The sequence below is a fragment of the Girardinichthys multiradiatus genome, chromosome 23 (assembly GCF_021462225.1).
Source record: "Girardinichthys multiradiatus isolate DD_20200921_A chromosome 23, DD_fGirMul_XY1, whole genome shotgun sequence".
NCBI lineage: Eukaryota > Metazoa > Chordata > Actinopteri > Cyprinodontiformes > Goodeidae > Girardinichthys > Girardinichthys multiradiatus.
Genome location: NC_061815.1, coordinates 25,300,933 through 25,323,241, shown reverse-complemented (window position 1 = coordinate 25,323,241; position 22,309 = coordinate 25,300,933). Strand labels below are relative to the sequence as shown.

Below are 22,309 nucleotides of genomic sequence, written 5' to 3'. Positions count from 1 at the left end.
CCACACCTTCCAACAGATGGCGCACTGGTCTCCAACGTCTCACGACACTCAGGTCTACATCCAAGGATGCTTAACCTGCTGCCAGTTTCAGCCATCCCAGCCAACCTCCACCTTCAGACCAACTGGGTCGAACCAGCTCCAACATTAGCAGGAGGTAACACATTCCTCCTGTGACATGCAGCTTCATTACGTCAGCACCAAATGACACCGTTATCCCAGCTGCTGCTCTTTTGCTGAACCAGATGAAGTTCTACATTCAACTCTTCTCCCCAAGAACAGAGCTTGTCTCAATGTCCAGGAAAGGAGAGACCAGTGCTTAGAACCAGTTTAAATAGGTGCATGTTTTAAAACTCCCACTAACATGCACTAACCACTAACAACTTTCTCCAACAGGAACTGTTAAAAATATGACTAACTTCCAGGACACAGTGTTAAAACTGTAAGTTGCACGCTATTTTTTCAAGTCTTGCCACAGATCCAGTCAAAGTCCACACCTAAATCCAATTGAGAATCTGTGGCAAGACTTGAACATTTGATGTGTATAGATGCTCACAATCAAATCTGAGTTTGACCTATTGTACCATTAGGAGGGAGTCAAAATGTTAGTCTAGATATGAAAAGCTGAAAGAGACATACCCAAAGAAAACCTCCAGCTGCAAATAGTGACTGAGCAAAATGTCTCCAGAAGGCTCAATACATGCAAAAGCTTTAAGAGGTTTTATTGCATCGGTAGGGCTGACTCTTTTCAAAAATATCACAATAGCATTTTAAATAGACATAAGAAAAAGCAGTGCACAGATTAATTTACACAGACTTTATTCTTTTTATTTACAGATGGGTCATTGACATTTATCTGTTGATGCAATTAAGATGTCATATTCTTCTAGACTTGTCACAGGTTGTATTGAACATCAATTTTGTTTGCTTTTCTCTCAGATTAAAAACAAGAAATCAAATGCATCCATGTTCCTAAATAAAAGTGTTTTAAAAAGAAAAGGAGAAGGCCAGATGAAGAAAAGTCATTTCAAGCCACGTGTGGCAAAAGTGGAGGACAGGAATGTCCTACAGGAGCTGCCAGACGTTGACTGATGAGGGGGGCAAAACCTGGCATGATGGCTACTGCAAGAACACCTGTAAGACATTTAATGAGCTGTTTTCAAGAACGTAGAATAAGAAGACCTATACGTTGTACTACAGTATGTACTGAATTCCTCCATGACAGCACAAAAATGTGATTGGTTTTTTCTCTGATGCTTATTTTTCTGTCCAATTAACTATACCAACACTACAATACATTGTTAGCAAGACGTTCTCAGTTATCAGCACAATGTTGATGCCAAAAAACTGATCCCTTAACTTAGCTGTCTGTTCTCTAAGAGTGTGTCCACACTAAACCGGATGAGTTGAGATCAAGAAGTTTCATCGAGATGTTTGATCTCTGTTTCGAAAACAAGCCAAAAGTGTGCCGAGTAAGAATCAGGTGCTAAAAACTAAAACAAAGCTGCCTTAAATGGCTTGAACCTCTCCAACAAAAGGTTAGCATGAATGAAAATAAATGAACTGCATAGGCAAAGATAAGCTGCTGGAGAGCTGCTTTTTGGACAAAGCCAGAAAACCGGGACAAAGAGTGACAAATGGGCAGGGTTTGGTATCTACTTTGCTTCAAAGACGGAGTTAGATGTGGATTTCTGATTGTATCCCTAAGTGGAATGTTAGCCTTAAAGAAACCAGAGGTATGAGCTGAAAGAGAAGATGATTGGAGTGTGATACAGCAGAGGTGACAGAGGAGGTGTCACACGGTAAGGATAGAGGGGAAGAAGGGGAATGAGTCCAATGTAAAACAGAGGGTGGGATCGAGCAGGATTCGCCTTCAGATAGCAGGAGTTTGGAGGAGAGACGGTGTGTACAGTTGAAGACAGACGTGTGGATCAGGAGGAACACGAAGGGTGTCAAAATTCAGTTACTGAGGAGGAGCTCTGTTGCCGTCTCCACGTCCCAGGATTTTGACGACAATGCCACTATAACTGCATTCTGGAGACAAAAACAAAGCTAGGTTTTAATCTGCAGCAACATGCAGTAGTCTGACACACAGAAGGGGAGAGAAAAAAAATTAATCTCCACAATATATCTAGTCCACTTACTTTTTCAAAGCCCATGGCACAGAGTTTGTCTATTTTGCGTGTGTACTCCGGACTGGAGACGGGAGCTCCTGCGTAGACGTGAGACCAGAGTCTTGCCGTCTGTTTAAACATCTCTGGATTCTGTTTGAACTGTGTGGTAAAGAAACATATAAAGCAGAAGCATTTATTTAAAGGGGGCTCAGCAGACAGCTTTTAACAACTGAAAGAGGTCTCTGTTTGGATCATATCAAGTTGGAAAAGGTCTTTTTTTTTTTGTTATGTGGTCCATGAGGTTTACTCATGCGTGTCATTTTATTTAAGTTAAACAAAAAGGAAAGATAGGACAATCATTTATGCAGCAGGCCTTTTGAGTAGAGATTTTGTAAACACTCAAGTACTTATACATTAACGACTGATTAAAGTAAACTGAACTGCACTAGTCTCAAAAGTTATGAGTTTTATACATAAATTAACTCTGATAACTTTCCAAATCCCTGTACATTTGCTTGTTGTCTTCCGCTTATCTGGGACCAGGTCACGAGGGCAGCAGTCTGTGCAGCAACGCCCAGACTTCCTTCTGCCCAGATCCCTCTTCCAGCTCCTCTGCGGGAAGCGGAGACATAGTCCGACCAGCTTGTGTTTGTCGACGGGGAGGAGATATCGACTAGAAGTAATCAGGCTCTCCTGCATGCACAGCTCAGTCATCTCGTGTTGGGGTTTACCCCAGTGGATGAGACAGCCGCATCCTGCCTTCAGGTCGCGAACAGATCCCCCGACTGCTGTTTTGGCCTTGTGGAGCACACACCCTCTTGCCATCCCTAGTGGAGGTGCTGGACGGTGCCATAAGTTCATTATGGACGGACTGTCCATAATGAACACCATGTTTAAGCATAAGGGTGTTCATCAGTGCACTTGGGACCAGGACACCCCAATCCAGAGGTTGATGATCGACATTATAGTGTTATCTTCTGACCTTCAGCTTACCTTTAAATACTTACTACAGAAATGTTTTGTCGAATATGTAGAAATTGATTAAAGCAATTAAGTGGTATATTGCTGTTATCAAAATTAAACATAAAAATAATGCCCTATCCCCCTAGACAACTTTCGTAGGGGAAACACTGCTTGTGATCAATTTTTAAAATCTTTTATGATCAATAACCTTTTAGCTTTTGCTTAATTTTAAAATAGCAAGCCATCATAATAATGGGTAATAAATGAACAACATTTCAATCCAGTGGTATGTATTACATATTTATTCCTGTTGAATATGGAAGCAAATCGTTACCATATTTCAAATGAAAAAGCATTTTCAGAAATGCTTTTTCATTTTAAGAATGTGGCTGCATTGTTTGACTCATAAATGAAATTATGTAATTCCGCTCTTCCTCAGCTCCCTGCTGACCGAGCTACCCATCTTGTTCGGTGGGAGGCGCTGTGCGCGTCTGCAGTGCATTACATTGCAAACGTGCCGCGAACTGGTAGTTCCGGTGGCAGGCTGTGGCAGTTCCGCCACAGCCTGCCACCAGAACTACCAGTTCTGCCTCCCACTGCCACAAATTGAGCTCGGCCCTGCTGCAATTCAATCAATTTCGCGGCACGTTTGCAATGTAATGCACTGCAGACGTGCACAGCGCCTCCCACCGAACAAGATGGGTAGCTCGGTCAGCGGGAGCTGAGGAAGAGCGGCTGCTGACGTCACTCTTCTGCGCCCGCAGCTCGGAATGCTTTTTCGTTTTCGAGTTCTGGGCAGTACTCTGCGGGCAGACCACAAAAACGAAAAAGCAATGTCTGCTTTGTTTTCTTTTTGATTATGACATAAAATGTGCAGTCGTGAAGAAGAAAATGCAAATAGGATGATTGATTACTAATTTTATTTATGGGTCAAATAACGCAGCTGCATTCTTAAAATGAAAAAGCATTTCTGAAAATGCTTTTTCATTTGAAATATGGTAACGATTTGCTTCCATAGTTGAAGAGCAATAAGACTGTAATTACGGAGAGAATAAAAGATATAGTCTTTGTCAGAATTCAATAAAAACTTGAACTAATTTCAGTTCATATAATACCTTTGAATCTTGGACTATTTTAAATAAACCGCTTCAAGTCAGTATTGCAGTGAGTTACTGAAAGCTTTGCATTTATGAAGTGTTTAACAGAGAGGAACAGCTGGAAAACATAGAATTTCAAGAAACATTTTATGACATTCCAACAAAAACTTTTAGGTCATCAAATACCAAGAAAAACGTGTCTTTAATAGATAGGTACGTCTTTTACTTGTACAATCCTGGACAAATAAAAACAGGAAAAAGTTGCAACTTTAGGTTTTAGACTAAGATTGTGCTGCTGCAACATTATGATAACCTGAAACAAACCCAAACATAAATGTGTAGTGTAGCATGTGTAGTGGCATCAACTAAAGAGCATTTTACAACAATTTTAAGGTTAAATAGTTTTTGCCGAAAGTTGCCACAGAAAATAATAAATGACCAAACTTTGCTTGTTCTGAAAAGCTTCACAGAAAAAATGCTGACAAGAGGTAGTCGAAGGTTTTAATATGAATTAACACCAGCGATAAATAATTTTAGCCAACTAAAGAAACATACAGAAAAACAAAAACACACCTGATTGGCTACCACAGCATCCTGTGGATCATCTGGTTCTGCTGCTGCCAGTAAGGCTTGTAATGACAAGAGGACCGTCCTCAGGGTCATGGCTGCTGCCCTGAAACAACACATCACAAAGAGCAGCAAATTAAATGAGTTCAGAAACAAACAAAAACAGATGCTTACACACACATGCACCGCACAATACAATTCATTCATGCTCCAGGTTACACATTCAAACCAAATTTCCTCTACAAGATGAGGAGGAAATGATCAAACTGTGGAGACGGGTCCAATATTATAGCATGGGTGACTAAAACCGCCAATAATTAGGATGTCAGCAGCAGCAGAACATTAAAAATAAATAAAATTATACTAAATAGATATTATTTGGAGCATAAAGCCTGCTATATGTGAGGTCCCCATTGTGTTATTATGTAACGTGCACATGTGTGGCTTTCACAAACAGGAATCAACCGTTTCAACAGAGGGGATCTGCTAGCTCTGTTCACTATGGGGAGTATTTTGCTGGCATGAGCTGAGGCCATCTGTCCCCTTAAGGTTTTGATATTTTCTACCAGTGTTAGTGAGTGAGCTGAACTATATGATGGGAGCCTGGGCAAGACCACATAACTCTCCACCAGAGACTGCAGTGGCAGACAAAGACGGAGCAACAGAAGACATGTATGTTCAAAAGGTGTTCTACATATATCGATTATATTGCTGTAAACTACATGGTACATCAGCCTCATGATTCCTTGAACAAAAAATGAGCCAAAGACAGTGTATTCACACCAGGAAAGCGGACTTTAGTTTTTTTTGTTTGGTGTGGTTTGTTGTCACATTGTACTTTTTGCAAGTGAACTATTACTTGTAAACAAAGCCACGCGGGTGACGGTCATTGCTCCCATTGGACAGAAATGATGGGGGCGGGACAGAGCAGAGGCCCGGAAATTTAGGAAAACATCTGTAGACGTGCTGCGTGCAGCACCTCTGTTCTGCATATTCGTGCCGTTATTAAAGCTGCAATATTATTGTGAGACTGAAGAGCAGCTCATTCAACACAGACTTTGAGACGTTCCATTTATGAGTTTGGAACGGCGTTGGAGAAGGTGTGCTGAACGCCGAAGAAGACGGTGTGCTCTGCATGCCCGGTGTTGCAACAATCAGCTGGCCAGGTGTGATTTGAGTATAACGTACACCTTTGCTATCGGCTACGGTGGCTTGTTAAGTCCAAAGAGACGTACGTTTTCTGCAGTTGGTTCGGATTGGGGCCGGTTCGTATTCAGACCATAAGCGAACCGCACCAGAGTCCGTTTGAAAGGGGATCCAAAACCACCTCAAAAAGTGGGTCTCGGTCCGGTTGTTTGGTCCGGACCAGGGTTCACTTGAGTGTATTCACACCTGCATAAAAGGTCCGGACCAAGGGGGGAAACGAACTCTGATCCGTTTAAAGCAGACCAAAAGTGGCAAGTGTGAATACACCCTAAGTAATAATTGTTTTCTTCACTCATGTTTTTCACAGGGGATTAATGGGTTGAAGATGTGAAACAGCCAAAATTGTTTTTAGCATCAATTTTATATTTTGTCTCGCATAGTTGGGGAAAATATGAAGAAAGATGAAAATCTTGGCATTGATTTACTCACCACTGATCTTTAAGAATGTCCAGACATATTGCACCTGTGACTGAGCTGATATTGGGATGCCAGATCTTTGTGATAAACCGCACCTGAGGTATTGAAAGGAGCAAGGAACCATGTGGGGATTAGCAAAGTGACAGGAATTTTTTTCAGGCACCAGGAAGATTGTTAACAAAATAAATGAATCCATACCTTGGGTGGATTGAATGGATACGTCTCTGGAATTTTAATTTCTAGTTGATATCTACCTCCTGTCAAAAAGAAAAGCAATGACAATGAAAAGTGATTTTTAAGCCATTTAAAACAAAGACACTAAATATTTATAATGACATGGTAAAGAAGAGTGCTGCATAACGACACTGAAATGGTACCGTGATGTTACACTAGTACTTAATTGCTAAGCGGTCAGGTCACGAAGAAGCACAGGAAAAATGTAGCTTCAAAATAAAAGCCCATTTAAATGGTTAAACCGTATGCAAAGCCAAAGCAGTATCACAGGTAATACCTGTAGTGCTACGTACATTAAAGGGTCAGTTACACTCTTCCCAATTTACCGTTGCTACACAGGTGGGAGCTTTGCATGCTTGGTAGAAATGCAAAGCTCCTAACAAGCCACTGCAATACTATTGAATATCGCAAAGACGACATTTTATCTAATCTTCCTTTTCATATCCCCCATCACTCATGAAAGTCCATCTAACTGCTCAAAAATATAAGTAGCCTGCAGAGCGATTCTGCATGCCAACTAAAAGATGCTTGCCAAATATGCATCAAGCAGTTGCAATTGCGATTCTGCACACATGGATTTTGCAACGACGCTTACAATTCAATACATTGTGGAGCTTTAGTTAAGAATACAGCTGCACATAATTAAGAAAACAAAGTGTTGCATAAATGGCAGTGATGTTTAACTGGCATAATGTATTTTTTTGGCAAGAAGAGATTTAATGCATGGCCACTGCAATGCTGTAGCCATCCAAAAATGTTATTCAAGCAGTTGTTTGCAATGGTGATATTGTCACATTGATAGTTTAATGATGGTGGTGATAGTGATTTAATACAGGGCTTTGCAATGAATTAAATGAATAAAAAATAAATAAATAACTCTTTTTTTCTATATAGTATTTTTTTGACATATTCCGCTTTGCACGTATGCTCTTATTTTGAAAGGTCTCCCGACTGATAAATCTCAAATTAAGTTGGCATAAAGAGGAAGCATCACATTGGCGGGTATATGAATTCACACGTCGCACAGATGCGATCCAAAAACACATGATCTGCACGACTTGATACTCAGTAAAAGGTTTAAAAATCACTTATTTTACTAGTGGTTATTTTCTAAACAATAGCCTGCATACTCTTATTTAACAAGAAAGTATTAGAACAATTTGATGTTTGTTCTCCAACTGCAATAAATACATTGGTTTTACTAAATGCAGTGAATAATTGTTTTAGATAATGATGGTTTCAAAACAGACTAAAATAATCTGATTATTTTTTTCCATAATCAAGCAGCCCTATATTAATGCATTGTACAGCATTAGTTAACAAGCTTTTCCAAACAGCCTTGCTGTCACGTTTATACTGTACTGCATTTTTGCTCTACCTTGATTGATACTTGGACAACTGGCTTCGTCATCCGTCCAGAAAACTTCTTTTATGATAATGTAAATATAGCCCAAATATTATGCTACTTAATGTTTTCAAGACCCTATACACCATAAAAATCTAATGAATTGATGTACGAACACGTGCTTAACTAGCCCATGCAAGGTCAGCTCTTGCCGAGAACCAGCCTTTCACATTACCAATTTGGTGTAGCCTCACTGTCAAAAGAATTGTGCAACCTTGGTTTAGGTTGGCAGTGTCTCTTTAAAACCCCCTCACCTTCATATGGCGTGTCAGGGGGGCCTGCTATTTCTCCTTTGAGTTCTGTGAAGTTCTCATCCACCAGGTCTACCTTTATTTGGTTTTTGCTCGTCTGGAAGAGTAGGAAGAGAGCAGACATCATATACCCAGAAGGCTGTTAACCATCTATGCTGTCAAAACAATCCACCATTAATTGCCAACTCATGCAACATTAGGATTATGAGAGGTTGACCTCAACTTGTTGCATACTTACAGCTCTATGTGCAAGAGCGATTTCAAAGTGACTCCAAGGGTGTGTTGGGTAAAGATGACACGTGGGTTAAATATGCTTTAATTACAACTCCCAAAAAACATTTGCTTGAGTTCCCCCAGCTAGCTTAGCGACTACAGAAGATAACCTACTTAATATTACTCTCAAGGCGCTTTCTAAGCTGAAATATGTCGGACCATTTTAAGTCAATTAATACTCCCTCAGCCTTAGCTTCATCAGAGTGACACATTATTGTTAGGTGACGTTTGTGCCCACTTATTATCCCTGCCGTTTCAGTTAGCTACAGCTAGCCACTTTAGTGAGGCAGCGTCACTCTCATTCAGCCACAGAAAGTGAAATAAATACAGGTCCGACTTGGAGTGGCAAACACGACAACCAACCTCTTCGCTCTTCAGGACCTCCTTGAACTCCCGTTTTATCCTCTGAACAGCAATATTGGCCATGGTTCCCCCAGTGTTCCGTCCGGTTGGTTGGGGCCTCGTCACCAGTCCGACCAGTCAGCTAGCGCTAGCTCCTTTTACCGACAACAGCTCCTGACTTTATATATTAATGCACAGACTCAACGATATCAGCTGGAACGTCGTTCGCCTCCTGTCTCGTCAGTCCCCAATGTTGGTGGCAGGTTTAATCTCGGGGAAATCGATTAACGTGGATCCGTCATGTCAAATGTGCAACAACACAATGGTTGGTGGAACAGAAAACATTTTAATACCAAAAACTGCATGCAGGAGACAGGGTCATGTGATCCAAACCGTCAACGCTGCCTCCCATTGGTCGATCAGCTCACAAAACGTATTATTATTATTGCCATATATATACATATATATATATATATATATATATATATATATATATATATATATACATATATATATATATATATATATATATATATATATCCAAGTCGATCAGCTCACAAAACGTATTATTATTATTGCCATATATATATATATATATATATATATATATATATATATATATATATATACAAGTCCTTCTCAAAATATTAGCATATTGTGATAAAGTTCATTATTTTCCATAATGTAATGATGAAAATTTAACATTCATACATTTTAGATTCATTGCACACTAACTGAAATATTTCAGGTCTTTTATTGTCTTAATACGGATGATTTTGGCATACAGCTCATGAAAACCCAAAATTCCTATCTCACAAAATTAGCATATCATTAAAAGGGTCTCTAAACGAGCTATGAACCTAATCATCTGAATCAACGAGTTAACTCTAAACACCTGCAAAAGATTCCTGAGGCCTTTAAAACTCCCAGCCTGGTTCATCACTCAAAACCCCAATCATAGGGTAAGACTGCCGACCTGACTGCTGTCCAGAAGGCCACTATTGACACCCTCAAGCAAGAGGGTAAGACACAGAAAGAAATTTCTGAACAAATAGGCTGTTCCCAGAGTGCTGTATCAAGGCACCTCAGTGGGAAGTCTGTGGGAAGGAAAAAGTGTGGCAGAAAACGCTGCACAACGAGAAGAGGTGACCGGACCCTGAGGAAGATTGTGGAGAAGGGCCGATTCCAGACCTTGGGGGACCTGTGGAAGCAGTGGACTGAGTCTGGAGTAGAAACATCCAGAGCCACCGTGCACAGGCGTGTGCAGGAAATGGGCTGCAGGTGCCGCATTCCCCAGGTCAAGCCACTTTTGAACCAGAAACAGCGGCAGAAGCGCCTGACCTGGGCTACAGAGAAGCAGCACTGGACTGTTGCTCAGTGGTCCAAAGTACTTTTTTCGGATGAAAGCAAATTCTGCATGTCATTCGGAAATCAAGGTGCCAGAGTCTGGAGGAAGACTGGGGAGAAGGAAATGCCAAAATGCCAGAAGTCCAGTGTCAACTACCCACAGTCAGTGATGGTCTGGGGTGCCGTGTCAGCTGCTGGTGTTGGTCCACTGTGTTTTATCAAGGGCAGGGTCAATGCAGCTAGCTATCAGGAGATTTTGGAGCACTTCATGCTTCCATCTGCTGAAAAGCTTTATGGAGATGAAGATTTCATTTTTCAGTACGACCTGGCACCTGCTCACAGTGCCAAAACCACTGGTAAATGGTTTACTGACCATGGTATCACTGTGCTCAATTGGCCTGCCAACTCTCCTGACCTGAACCCCATAGAGAATCTGTGGGATATTGTGAAGAGAACGTTGAGAGACTCAAGACCCAACACAGAAGGACCTGTGTATATATATATATGAATGTTTATATGCATATATTGTATATATCTAGTGTTTTGAGATTGTACAGAACTCTAAAGTTATTTATAAAATTATGTACATGCCTGTTAGGTTAATTGGTTTCTCTAAATTGCCCTTAGGTGTGTGAATGAGTGTGTGCATGGTTATTTGTGTGTTGCCCTGTGATGGACTGGCGACCTGTCCAGGGTGTACCCCGCCTCTCGCCCAAAGACTGCTGGAGATAGACACCAGCTCCCCCGCGACCCACTATGGAATGAGCGGTAGAAAATGACTGACTGACTTATTATTATTATTATTATTGGTATTGTTGTTATAATTATTATTCATTTTCAGTTGCAAAAAATATAAACAAACCCAGTCATAAGCTTAATTTCAAAGTGACCAAATTAATATTTTTCAATGTATACTACTACTACAACTAATTAGTGCAGCATCTAGTAATTATTTTTTCGACTAATCGATTTATCTATTGAGATACTCTTAGTAAATTATCATACTTCGGTAAAAAAGGGTTTTGAACTTAAAAACAAATAAACATATATTGCGTATTTTAAATTCAGTTTAAATGGCAAATACTCATTTCAATGCTGAGAGCATGGCATTTTAACTATAAAATCTTTAAATAAAAAAAACAACAACAATGCATTTTGTTCCAGGTTGCAAGGTGCATTTGTACAAAACATTTGTAAGAACATGAACAATGCTTTGGTGAAGTTAAAATATGCCATTTGAATTCTGGACAAAGAAGGTTTTTTATCTTAAATGCAAAACATATATTTTCGGGGGATTTTTGGCCTAATTAGTGCTCTAAGTGGGATGTTCTTTCAAAGGCCATGTTTTAGAGTCTGTATACTCCAGTTAACAATTATTCGATTACTAATTAGTTGACGATTATTTCAATAATTGAATAATCACGATTAATCCGAATAATTGTTTCAGCCTTACCACTACTACTACTACTACCACTAATACTAGTAATAATAATAATAATAATAATAACAGTAGCAAAAGCGATAAAACAAAGAATGTTTTCCATTTCAACGTCGGACATTAAAACCAAACTGGATTTTTTTTTAAATATTGTTTTATTTATTATTAATTAAATAAATTAGGTAAAATAACATACAATAATTAATAAAAAAAGTACACATTCACATTAGCTTTTTTTTTTTAAATACTTTTATCGCACAGACTTTAAAATTAATTTTCACCATTTTGTTTGGAAACGTGAGATATTTTATGCAAAGTATATTCACTTTCATTACATATTTACCATTAAACAAAGTTTTAGCAGCACTTAATATCTCAATATCCATTAAAAAACTAACACAAACAAGCAAAAAACCAAGAAACAAAATGGATCATGTCTGTCATATACACTTAACAAAGCCCTGCTAACAAATTCTCTTTCTATAGGAAAAAGCCTTAACTATTAACTGACAATTCTTTACTGGTGCATTTACATCCAATCCTTCTAAGATGTGCCTCTGGCTGGGTATGCATTTCATGTTTATTTTTTTCAAAAAGCAGAATGACAGACTTGTATCGTTTCATCTTAGAATCATGTATTAACAGCAGGGAGCAGTGTTGCTCCATCCCAGGAGAATTAGCTTGTCGGCCTATCTGAAGAAGGACGACCGAGCTTGTTTTTATAAAAACTAGAGCTACATCCAATAAAATGTAGACTTGTATCGAATTTAAACAAAAGACATAAATATACTGCTTTCATACAATTATTCAAGGTCCTGGTCACATTTAGAAATTGACTGTCTTCATTATAGTAAACTGTTCGTTTATTGTAAGCTGTTAAAATCTTTTTTTAGGATTTGTCAAACAGCAACACGTATAGTTAACATTTTGCTGTTCTGTACAATGGTAAATTAAAACAAACATCTCTTTAAATGCTACACTTTTACATACTTTGTATGTATCTAGTACTCTGAGATTGCACAAAAATGTAAAGCTCGAATAATAAAGTTTCAACAATTTCACATTTGGTCATGTTTTCAGCACAAACTTCAATACAAAACATGACAGACATTGCTGGCCGCATCATGCTGTGAGGACGCTTTTTTAAGGAAGCTGATTAGACTTCATGGGAAGATAGAGGGATTTTAAAACAGGACAGTCCTGGAATAAATCCCGATAGAGACTACAAAAGACTTGAGACAGGGCAGAGGTTCACCTTGAAGAACAACTACAACCCAAAGCTGCACTGAAATGGTCTAAAGCACATATATGTGTTTACATTGCCCCGTTCTAAAACTAAATCCAATTGAGAATATGTGACAAGACTTAAAAATGTATGTTCACAGACCCTCTTCATCCACTCTGACTGGGTTTTTAAGCTATTTTGTCTAGAAAAATGGGCAAACATTTCAGTTTCCAGCAGTGCAAAGATGTCCCGAAGACCTGCAGCTGTGATAGCATTTAAAGGTGCTTTTTTTTTTTTAGATTTGATTGCAAATACAACACATTGAAGTTTGTGTCTGCAGAGTGACAAACATGAAACAGTTTAAACAGAGGGTGTACATTCTTTATAGTATGACTCTGTTTGAGACCATTTGTTGTGACATGTTTTGTGACACATTGCAGGTAAACTCATTTGGAACTGCAAGAAATGCAGGCGCTAATGAAAGACTCACAAGTTGATTTTATGTTTCTTCTCTGCACTTTCCAGTACAGGTTACAGCATCAGTCCTTGCTACTGTTACTACCTTACAGCAGGACATAAATAATTTGCTGGTGCTTTATTTCGTCTCCGTTGATTTCCTCTCCTCTTCTTCATTCCTGTCTGATGTCTTTGATTCCTCTTGTTGATCACGACAAAGACGACAAGCGCAGCCAGCATTGCAGACGTTATTAGAAGGCAGCCCCCAAAAACCACCATTGGTTTATTCTTGAACATCCACTCACAGGTTGGACATTTTTCCTGCTGCTCAGTAAATCTGCATGGCTGTGTCGAGCTACTGTTATAAGAGCCACTGTGAGCGATAATTTCTCTGTACAATGCAACGGAGGCCTTGGCTTTGGATTGGTGCTGGGTTGAGGTGAAGAGGCCAAACTCGGGGGCATGCCGATCTTGGAGCTTCCACATGTAGAAACCCTGCAAGTTGACTCCATCAACTTGATAAGCTGGAAGTAAAGAAAAAAGAAAGTAAAAATTTGATTGTTTTTCTAATTCTCAGGGTTTATCTTTTCATCCAACATGGTGAGAAACCACTTAAAACACTTATTACGGGCAAAGTATGAACAAACAACCATAACTAGAGCTGCTGCCTCAGTGTTTGCCTCTCCCTTGCTTTATGATTTTATTATTTTAATGCAATCTCATTAAGTCTGACTTTTATGATAGGAAGCAATAAGGCCATTAAACCAGTATTACCTATGGGGACAGACACTGTTTCAACATCCTCAACACAAAGACTGTCCATGTTTTTCCTCTATCCTATAATTACACAAGGCATTCAGCATGGCTCACCTTTGAGAGCTTCCTGCAGATAACTCCTGAGGTAATACTGCCTGAGGTTATCCTCAACTGAAGCTTGGTCATCAATCCCACTGGCTGTGACAATGATAGGCAAAGTTCTGCCGTACCTCTGATTCACCCATTTCAGCACCTTCCGTAAGCCCCAGGGTACCACAGCCTGACCCTGGCTGGAGGAAGGCCAGGTGGGGTCTAAAAGGGTCAGACAGTCATGATCGGGTGCTGGTTTCTTTTGGAGGGTGTCTTGTGTGTGAGGATTTGGAGAAACTAAACGTGTCGTGAAATGATTCAAGGCGATGAAACTCAATGCCCCCTTCAGCTCCTGTCTCTCATTGTTGGTAAAACGAGGAAGAGGCGATTTAGGGAGGCCATATACCTTTGCTCTTTCCTCCAGGTATACCCTCATTTCATGGGGGTATTTCCCCTTCCCCTTTTTCTTCTCATTTATTGTCCCAAGCAGTGGATCCAAGAAACGTCCAAGTTCAAACAGAAGAAATCTTTCAGCTGCCGCTGTATGTGACTCTAGGAAAGGGTTAGCTGGTTTTGCCCAATCAGCATGTAGAGCAAGAGATACCAGCGCTCGCTGTTCAGCAAAATACTCCCTCTCATGTAACCTCCAGGCTTTGGCATGGGCTAGAAGCAGGTTATGAGCTGCTTGATGCCTCTCTGTGATGTTGGAATAAATATCTATGATTCTGTTTGGCTCATTAATGGTGATCCAATTTTGAACCCAGGTTCCCAGCTCTTGGTAGCAAAGTGCTGCATATTCTTGAAAAGCTTCAACTGTGCCGTAACTCATCCAACCCCCAGAGGCATGCAGCGGCCCAGGCAAACCCAGGTACGGAGCTCTGTGTGATGGGTAGTACATGATGACAATAGGTTGTAGGTTTAGCTTCTTGAGCTCTGTCAGCACACAGCGGTAGTACCTTTTAGAAGTATAAAGGAAAGCATTAATTTTTGCACACAGGATGGTACAGTAAAAGGATGGGTGTATTAACTGTTGGGAAATGTGGTTCCTTGCAAAGATATTCATACCACTTGAAATGGTTTCCATTTAGTCACATTGCAACCACATATTTCAATGTATTGATCCAATAGACCAACAAAAATGTAACGTGGCAAAAAAGATAACATAACCTTAAACACACTATTTCCATTGTGAAACATTGTTGTGGGGAGCAACATGTGGGCATGCTTTTCTTCAGCAGAGACTGGGAAACTGTTCAGTATTTAAGGGGAGGAAAAGATAAATGTTATATTTTAAAATGTTTCACAAATAATAATCTGCCGCTCATTTGTATTCATCCCCCCTGACAAAATACTTCGATGAGCCACCCATTGTTGCAAGTAGTGCTGCAACTTTTTTAGGGTATGCCTCTTCTAGCTTGAAACATCCTGAGACTAAACTCTTTGCAAATTATTCTTTGCCAAATAGCTCAACCTAAGTCAGGTTGGATATAAAGCATCTGTGAACATCAGTTTTCAAATATCAACAAATATTATCAACTAAATTTAGGTTTGGACTTTTTCTCGGTCATTCTTACACATGAATTTGCTTTGATCTAAACCATCAAACGGTTGCTCTTTAAGGTTGTTGTCCTGCTCGAATACTTTAGATTGAGGTGGATAAGTCTTTAGGGAAATTCTTATCGCATTAACTCCACAATTACTTTCTTCCTACTACTGTTCCATAAAGGCCATTTATATGTAACGAGCAATTTGTGGTTGTCCTTTCAACAAATTCTCCTACCTGAGCTGTGAATCCCAGCAGCTCCTCCAGAGTTGTCACTGGCCTCTAGGCTGGTTCTCTGATAAATGCCATTGCAGTTGTGCCTTACTCTTTCCATTTTTGCTTGCTGGATTGAACAGTGTAATTGGTAGCACTGAATAAAATTTTATATATGCAAGCCACGCGAGACATTTTTTAATTTTACTTTCATTTATGAATGAGTGTGTGCATGGTTGTTTGTGTGTTGCCCTGCGACGGACTGGCGACCTGTCCAGGGTGTACCCTGCCTCTCGCCCATAGACTGCTGGAGATAGGCACCAGCTCCCCTGCGACCCACTATGGAATAAGCGGTAGAAAATGACTGACTGACTTTCATTTTACATTAAAGCACTACTTTAGTCCATCAGGTTAAAACACAATTAAATACTCAGGGGTTTGAGGCTGTAATGCGACAAAATGTGAAAAATTAAAGCAATATGAATATTTTGCAAGACACTTCATCTGTTAGTGATAAAACATATTTCATTAGGTTTCTAATTAGCATAATTTTCCAGATGCAAAAGTTTCTGGCACAACTTTACCAACTTCCAAGGTGCATAAAGAGGGTCAACGAACTGTAAAGAAGAAAACTTCAGCAACACTTGAAGTAGTTAGAACAAACTTTATTAGCCATCCAACGCGTTTCGGCTTGTGGCGTTCTTCAAGGTCATTACAAATCACCACACAAGATGTATTGAAATAAAAAGAGCAATCCTGAAAAAACTCAAGTAAACCAATAATATGTGCACACATACACCAACTAACCAATCAGCATACAGGGGGATGGTACTGGCTGACTGGTTAAACCAGTGCCCAATTAGCAGTGTTGCCAGGTGTGCGATAATTATCGTATTTGTACGATAATTTTGCTCTCTGTACGATCAATATTCCTGAAAAAAAAAGGCCAAATGTACGATAATTTGACCATTCCGTGAATGTGTGGTTGTAATCAGTCGTCATCAGCCTATCGCCAAAGTCTGTCGGAGTTTTTTTGTGAACCCTGAAGGCATCTGTGTCCGGATTCGGAAACAGATGCTGGAAATTCCAGCCAATCGTGCTTTTCTAAATGTGACCTACGAGTGACGTGTGCGTTGGCCTCAGAACAACGGCCATGATTGGCTGAATAGTCCACTGCGCCCGCCCATGATTGAGGAATGAAAGAAAGACAAGAAGAAGAAGCAGAGCCCGGCACTGTGGGGCTGCAGATGTTGATAAAATCCATTCAGTACTGACGTCACAAAGCTGCGAGTTCCTGTTAGACGCTATTCAACACATCAACAGACTTGTTATTTTGGTTATGACGAGTGTACGATAATTTTATGTCTCTAGTACGATAATCCTACATTTCTCACCTTGTAACACTGCCAATTAGGCTCTGGCTGAAAACAATCAACTGGAGTATGCAGACTCTAAACAGAAGGTGTTTTCAGCCGACGAGTTAGTCTGCTAATAAAGTTTATTTCAAGTACTTTTAGTGTTGCTAAAGTTTTCACCTTACCAGTCAGCAGAATTTTGCCAGACTCATGTTTGTGCGATTGTTTCTCACTTCTACCTCAGGGCTTCCGTGTTTACACTCGAGCGGCTTCCCTCGGGTAAAATCAGAGACCAGTTAAGAGCGAAGCGGTAATGAGATGCCCCGGTGGATGCAAACAGGCGGAGATGACTGCGAATAGCCAGATAATCTGTGCACTGGGCTGGTCTGGTGTTTAGCTTCACCCCTGGGATTGGACGCAGTGATCCGTCTCCTGTCAGGTTCCAGCTATATATGTGAGAGTCGGAAAACTGTGGGGAGAAAGGGTGGAACCGGACCTGAAAAACAGCAGCGAAAAAATAAGAAAAAAATTAAACAATTTAACAGATTTTGTTTTGCTTTCTTAATAATAACTAATGTTGTATCCCACATTTTACCTGCAACGTGGAATCTGCAACTCCCCAGTGAAATTTGCATGGAAAATGAGCTTTAACCTCTATTGGGGTTTCATTGCTTGGAAAACCATTGTCAGTGACAATTTGCTTGTAGTACTGAGCTGTGGTCTTTGGGATCCTGGTTCTGTTTGGTTGATTGAAGTCGATGTAGAAAAGACCTCTTCTAATACCATAGCCATAATTCCACTCAAATCCATCCACCAATGACCAGGCTGAGTATCCAAACACCTGCACACCGTCAAACTTGGTGGCTAAAACAAAATAAAAATGTTTTTTTTTTAAATGTACTTATTTTCTAAGAATGAAATGTATTATTTAACATTTTAGATCTTCGGGATTCCCTACTTACCTTTTAGGACTTGGTTGATAAAACTTTTCATCAGATAGATGGCAATCGTGTCTTCTCTTCCAACACTGGCGTCAGAGAACCAGCCTCCCTCTGCCACCAGGATCCTTGGGTTCCCATACTCCAGTTTTATCCAGCCCAGGAGACTTCGCAGGTCTGGGGTGATGCGCTGCCCATTGTGTACCAGGCTCTGGCCCAGACGGATGTTGTCTGGCCCAAATGACAAAGCAAAAAAGTCTGCTGTTCTCTGCACCCAGAGCTTCTCTTCAGGGGTGAATGTGGGCATGAGAGCCGCATGCTTTGTTTTAAGAGAGACTGGATAGTCTCCGTCACCAAAGATAGGCTCAGCAAACCATCCAAGAACTGCCTCGATGGACTGCTGACAGAGTGCAGCAGTGGCAGCTTTGGACTGGCCTCTGTGAGGTTCAACCCAGTGTGAACCTAAAACAATGGATACTTTACCCTTCTGAGTTGGGCGGAAGTGACTGTTGTAGGTCTGCCATGCTTTGGCGTGTGCCTAAAAGCAACAGTATTAATACAGTGAGAATGTTGTTAAATTGTTCTCTAAGTAATAAAACTGTACAAACCCTTTTTAACTAATAAAATGCGTTTTGGCTGTATACCCTTTTTCTGTGCCAACTTCATTACAATAACAATAATTAGAGATCACAAAAAAACAAATATAGGTACCTTTTTGAATATTAACACACAGAGGGCCCTGCAAAAGTATGTTTAACTTTTAAACAAATATTTTCACATCACAAATGCAAACTTTAATGTATTTTCTTATATTTTTGTGATAGACTAACACAAATTAGTGCCCATTTGCAAAGTGGTAGAAAATGATACAGGCTTCATAAAACTAACAAATATAAATCCGAAAAATATCGCATGCATTTGTACTCAGCCCCCTTTGCTCTGTTCCCCTTAAAGAAAATCATGTGCAACCAATTCCTTTCAGGTTTTACCTAATTTGCAAGCACAGTCCACCTTTGTGTAATTTAACCTCAGTAAAAGTGAACAAACAGCATCATGAAGATCAAGGAACAGCAAATTGGTCAGAGTTAAAGCTATGGAGAAGTTTAACGCAGAAATGGAAGGAATCTGCCACAGCTGCAAACCTACAAAGACATGGCTGTCCACCTAAACTGAGAGGCTGAGAAGTAGCCAAGAGGCCCATGGTAACTCTGGAGGAGCTGCAAAGATCCACAGCTTAGGTGGGAGAATCTGTTGATGGAACAGTTGGCTTTGCCATTCAAAAATCTTGTCTTTATGATGGAGCGGCAGGAAGGAAGCCATATCAATTTCCATTTACAGTTTGCCACAAGCCTTGCAGGGAACATGTGGGAGAAGGTGTTCTGGTCAGAACAGATGGAAAACACTATCAGTGGCATAAAACTAACAATGCAAATCACTCCGAATATACCATCCCCATGTTAAAACATGATGGAGGCAGTATCATGATGTGGGGAGGATTTTCTTTAGCAGGGAGAGGGAAGCTGGTCAGAGGAGCCATTTATTTATAAAAAAAAATCTAAATAACACTTTTGTATCATTTTCTTTCCACTTCAAAATTACAGTATGTGCTACTTTGTTTTTGTCTCTCACATAAAATCTCCTAAAATTCTTAGAAGTTTGCAAATCTAATGTCTCAAAGTCTGAAAAATATTCAAGGGGAATACATTTGCAAAACACTGTAGATAAGGACCTGCATTAAAACATTTCATTTCAAGAAAGGTGCAGAAAAATTTAATGAATCTATGAATGTTGAGATGTCATGCCAACAGATCAAATAAAAAATATCTTAAATTGGGAAAAAAAAAAGTAGAGGCACAGATATAACAGCATATTAATGAGTGCATGTAGCAGGGAGCAGAAAATTACTATTTGCTTATGGTGTTAGCTGGACGCCTACCATCTGTGCTCGATTGCATAAACTTAAGTGAGTATTAATGAGGCGTATCTCCTTGACTTCCTGACACACACACACACACACACAGATTCCCTCCAACACAAAAGTGCTGATGTGGTGGACTTTGACCCTGGTGTCTCTTTAAGTGTCCTGTTTACTTATCACAAACCTGTCAATAGAAATATAGCCAGCCAGTCATCACGGAGATATACCCCCAAGTGAGTGATGATGTTTGTGAATTATTGTCCAAATTGTATGCAGTAGTGATGTTGGATTGAACGGGTTTGTAAAAGTCAGTATCACACCACTGATCCAGTCTTTCTTTGCCACACTGTCCTGTGACCTAACAGCCATTCTGCAGATATAAACATTCATTGACTATCATAAAATGATAAAGCTGCAGGAGTTCAAAGTTTGCATACAGTGTGTGATCATATAAACTGTACAGAGAAAGTTGTTGAGTAACTGGCCTGTTGTTGACTCACCCTAATCAGGTTGTGGGCTACAGTAAGAGAGCTGTAGAGACCCCCTATTTCTCCAGGAGCATGCATGCCCTTTCCGTACCCCTGCACGGCCACTAGGTATGGGTTGTGCATTGTGAGCCAGTATTTTACACGACTCCCAAACGTGTGGAAACAAAACGCCGCATACTGCTCAAAATGCTCCACTAACGTGTCATTTTTCCAGCCTCCATATTGATCCTGGAACACCTGTGGTAGGTCCCAGTGATATAGAGTCACAATAGGCTTAATTTTCTTTTCCAGGAGCTTCCCTATGAGGCGGCTGTAGTGATCTACAGCAGCTGCATTGGGCTCCCCGGTGGCATTGCCATCAGGGAAAAGTCTAGGCCAGGAGAGGGAGAAAGAGTATGATCTCACAGCTAGATAACCCAGTGCCTCCACATCTTCTTCCCAGCAGTTGTAGCTGTCACTTGCCACATCTGCAGTCTCTCTTTGAAAACGATCACTGACGGAGGAGTGGGTGAAATGGTCCCAAATGGAGATGCCTTTCCCATCCTGGTTCCAGGCTCCTTCAGTTTGGAAGGCTGATGTACCTGAGCCCCAGAGGAACCCTGGGGGGAAAGTGTCTTGAAGAAATAACTGGTCTTTGGTAATGGGGCTCGATTTAGGTCTCTCCCAGATACTCCTGCCATCCCCAGAAGAACAGGCTGCCCAGTTCCAAAGAAACACCGACAGTAGAAGGGAAACCAAAAGGCGTGTGGGATGGGAGGGAAGGTTCAGCATGCTGAAGGAGTCTTGACAATCCACTTTGAAGGGAATAAGCAGGTGTCAGTCAGCTGCTAGTTTTACCATAATATATCCCCCTCCAGCTGATAGATCCATGGTAGGTGAAAGGATAATAGAAGGACCAACAGAGACGGACATTGGAAGCCTCAATGCGCTGCCGTGTCTATCTGACAACCTGGCCGGTCTGCCCTATCTGTCTCTCCCATTATGTACTTCTGCTCCCACTCAGCCCCTCCCTGCGACATAACATTCACACATGGAAAGGTTGACTTAAATCCAAGCAAGTTGCCAGTAATGCCCTTCCGCAACAGATTCACTCCTACTTAAACAAAGCTAAATTGAAATGTTTGATTATACCAGCAAATACAACAACAAAGAATGACACATCATTACAATTTGCGATTGTTATAATGAGTTGATTTTTAGGGAGGGGCGGGGGGTTCTGCACAGAACATGTGTCAATAATTAGCTTGCACTCTGATCTTGAAGAAATACTCCACTGGAAAGTCCTCCTAATAAACACTTAAATGTTTTTGATGAGGTTTGAAGAGTTGCCAATTACTCATGATGAATAAACACATTAAAGACATTTTCAGCAGACTTATAAGAGGTGGTCCTTGTTACTTTCCTTTTTTGTATTGTTTTTCTTGTTGTAAGAGGTGCTAAGGACATCTGCAGTGCTCCCCCCAAATCTGATAACTGTGCCAGGTGACAACAAACACACCACGTTATCTGACCTTATTAAATTTAGCTCTCCTTTCTGTGTACGTGCCAGCCAGTCACCCAAGGCAAAAACAATGCAGGGTGGCAGAGAGAATTGCTGGGATATGTGTGTCTTAAAAAACAAAAACCTTCCCATCACAGTTAAAGCACATCAAAAATTATTTCAGGTTCTCCATCTG

General features: G+C 40.4%; 2 protein-coding genes across 3 annotated transcripts; both read right to left on the bottom strand.

Annotated features, from left to right (window-relative positions):
* Positions 1-799: 799 nt before the first annotated feature.
* ube2ka (ubiquitin-conjugating enzyme E2Ka (UBC1 homolog, yeast)) lies at positions 800-9,258 on the bottom strand. 2 transcript variants are annotated; one of them, XM_047354631.1, is made up of 7 exons: positions 8,888-9,258; positions 8,255-8,348; positions 6,560-6,618; positions 6,374-6,456; positions 4,745-4,844; positions 2,142-2,270; positions 800-2,031 (listed from the first exon to the last, which is right to left on the bottom strand). In XM_047354631.1, exons 1-7 carry the CDS (start codon positions 8,948-8,950, stop codon positions 1,957-1,959), a joined length of 603 nt encoding a protein of 200 aa, XP_047210587.1. In that variant the 5' UTR covers positions 8,951-9,258; the 3' UTR covers positions 800-1,956. The 2 variants fall into 2 exon arrangements, with proteins under 2 accessions (XP_047210587.1, XP_047210588.1); XM_047354632.1 differs by lacking the exon at positions 8,888-9,258 and adding an exon at positions 8,490-8,536.
* Positions 9,259-12,496: 3,238 nt separating this feature from the next.
* On the bottom strand, positions 12,497-21,719 carry klb (klotho beta). Its single transcript, XM_047352679.1, has 6 exons — positions 20,646-21,719; positions 18,252-18,765; positions 17,885-18,153; positions 17,529-17,785; positions 14,203-15,134; positions 12,497-13,856 (listed from the first exon to the last, which is right to left on the bottom strand). The coding sequence occupies exons 1-6, from the start codon at positions 21,402-21,404 to the stop codon at positions 13,435-13,437; spliced, it is 3,153 nt and encodes a 1,050-aa protein (XP_047208635.1). The 5' UTR covers positions 21,405-21,719; the 3' UTR covers positions 12,497-13,434.
* Positions 21,720-22,309: the final 590 nt, after the last annotated feature.

Excerpts from the sequence above, each read along its gene's own strand:
- ube2ka (XM_047354631.1), bottom strand. The coding sequence starts at position 8,950 with ATGGCCAATATTGCTGTTCAGAGGATAAAACGGGAGTTCAAGGAGGTC. Across the intron at positions 8,349-8,887 it reads AGGTCCTGAAGAGCGAAGAG|ACGAGCAAAAACCAAATAAA; the intron begins GTTGGTTGTCGT and ends CTACTCTTCCAG. Across the intron at positions 6,619-8,254 it reads CCCTGACACGCCATATGAAG|GAGGTAGATATCAACTAGAA; the intron begins GTGAGGGGGTTT and ends TCTTTTTGACAG.
- klb (XM_047352679.1), bottom strand. The coding sequence starts at position 21,404 with ATGCTGAACCTTCCCTCCCATCCCACACGCCTTTTGGTTTCCCTTCTA. Across the intron at positions 18,766-20,645 it reads TAGCCCACAACCTGATTAGG|GCACACGCCAAAGCATGGCA; the intron begins GTGAGTCAACAA and ends TGTTGCTTTTAG. Across the intron at positions 13,857-14,202 it reads TCTGCAGGAAGCTCTCAAAG|CTTATCAAGTTGATGGAGTC; the intron begins GTGAGCCATGCT and ends CTTTACTTCCAG.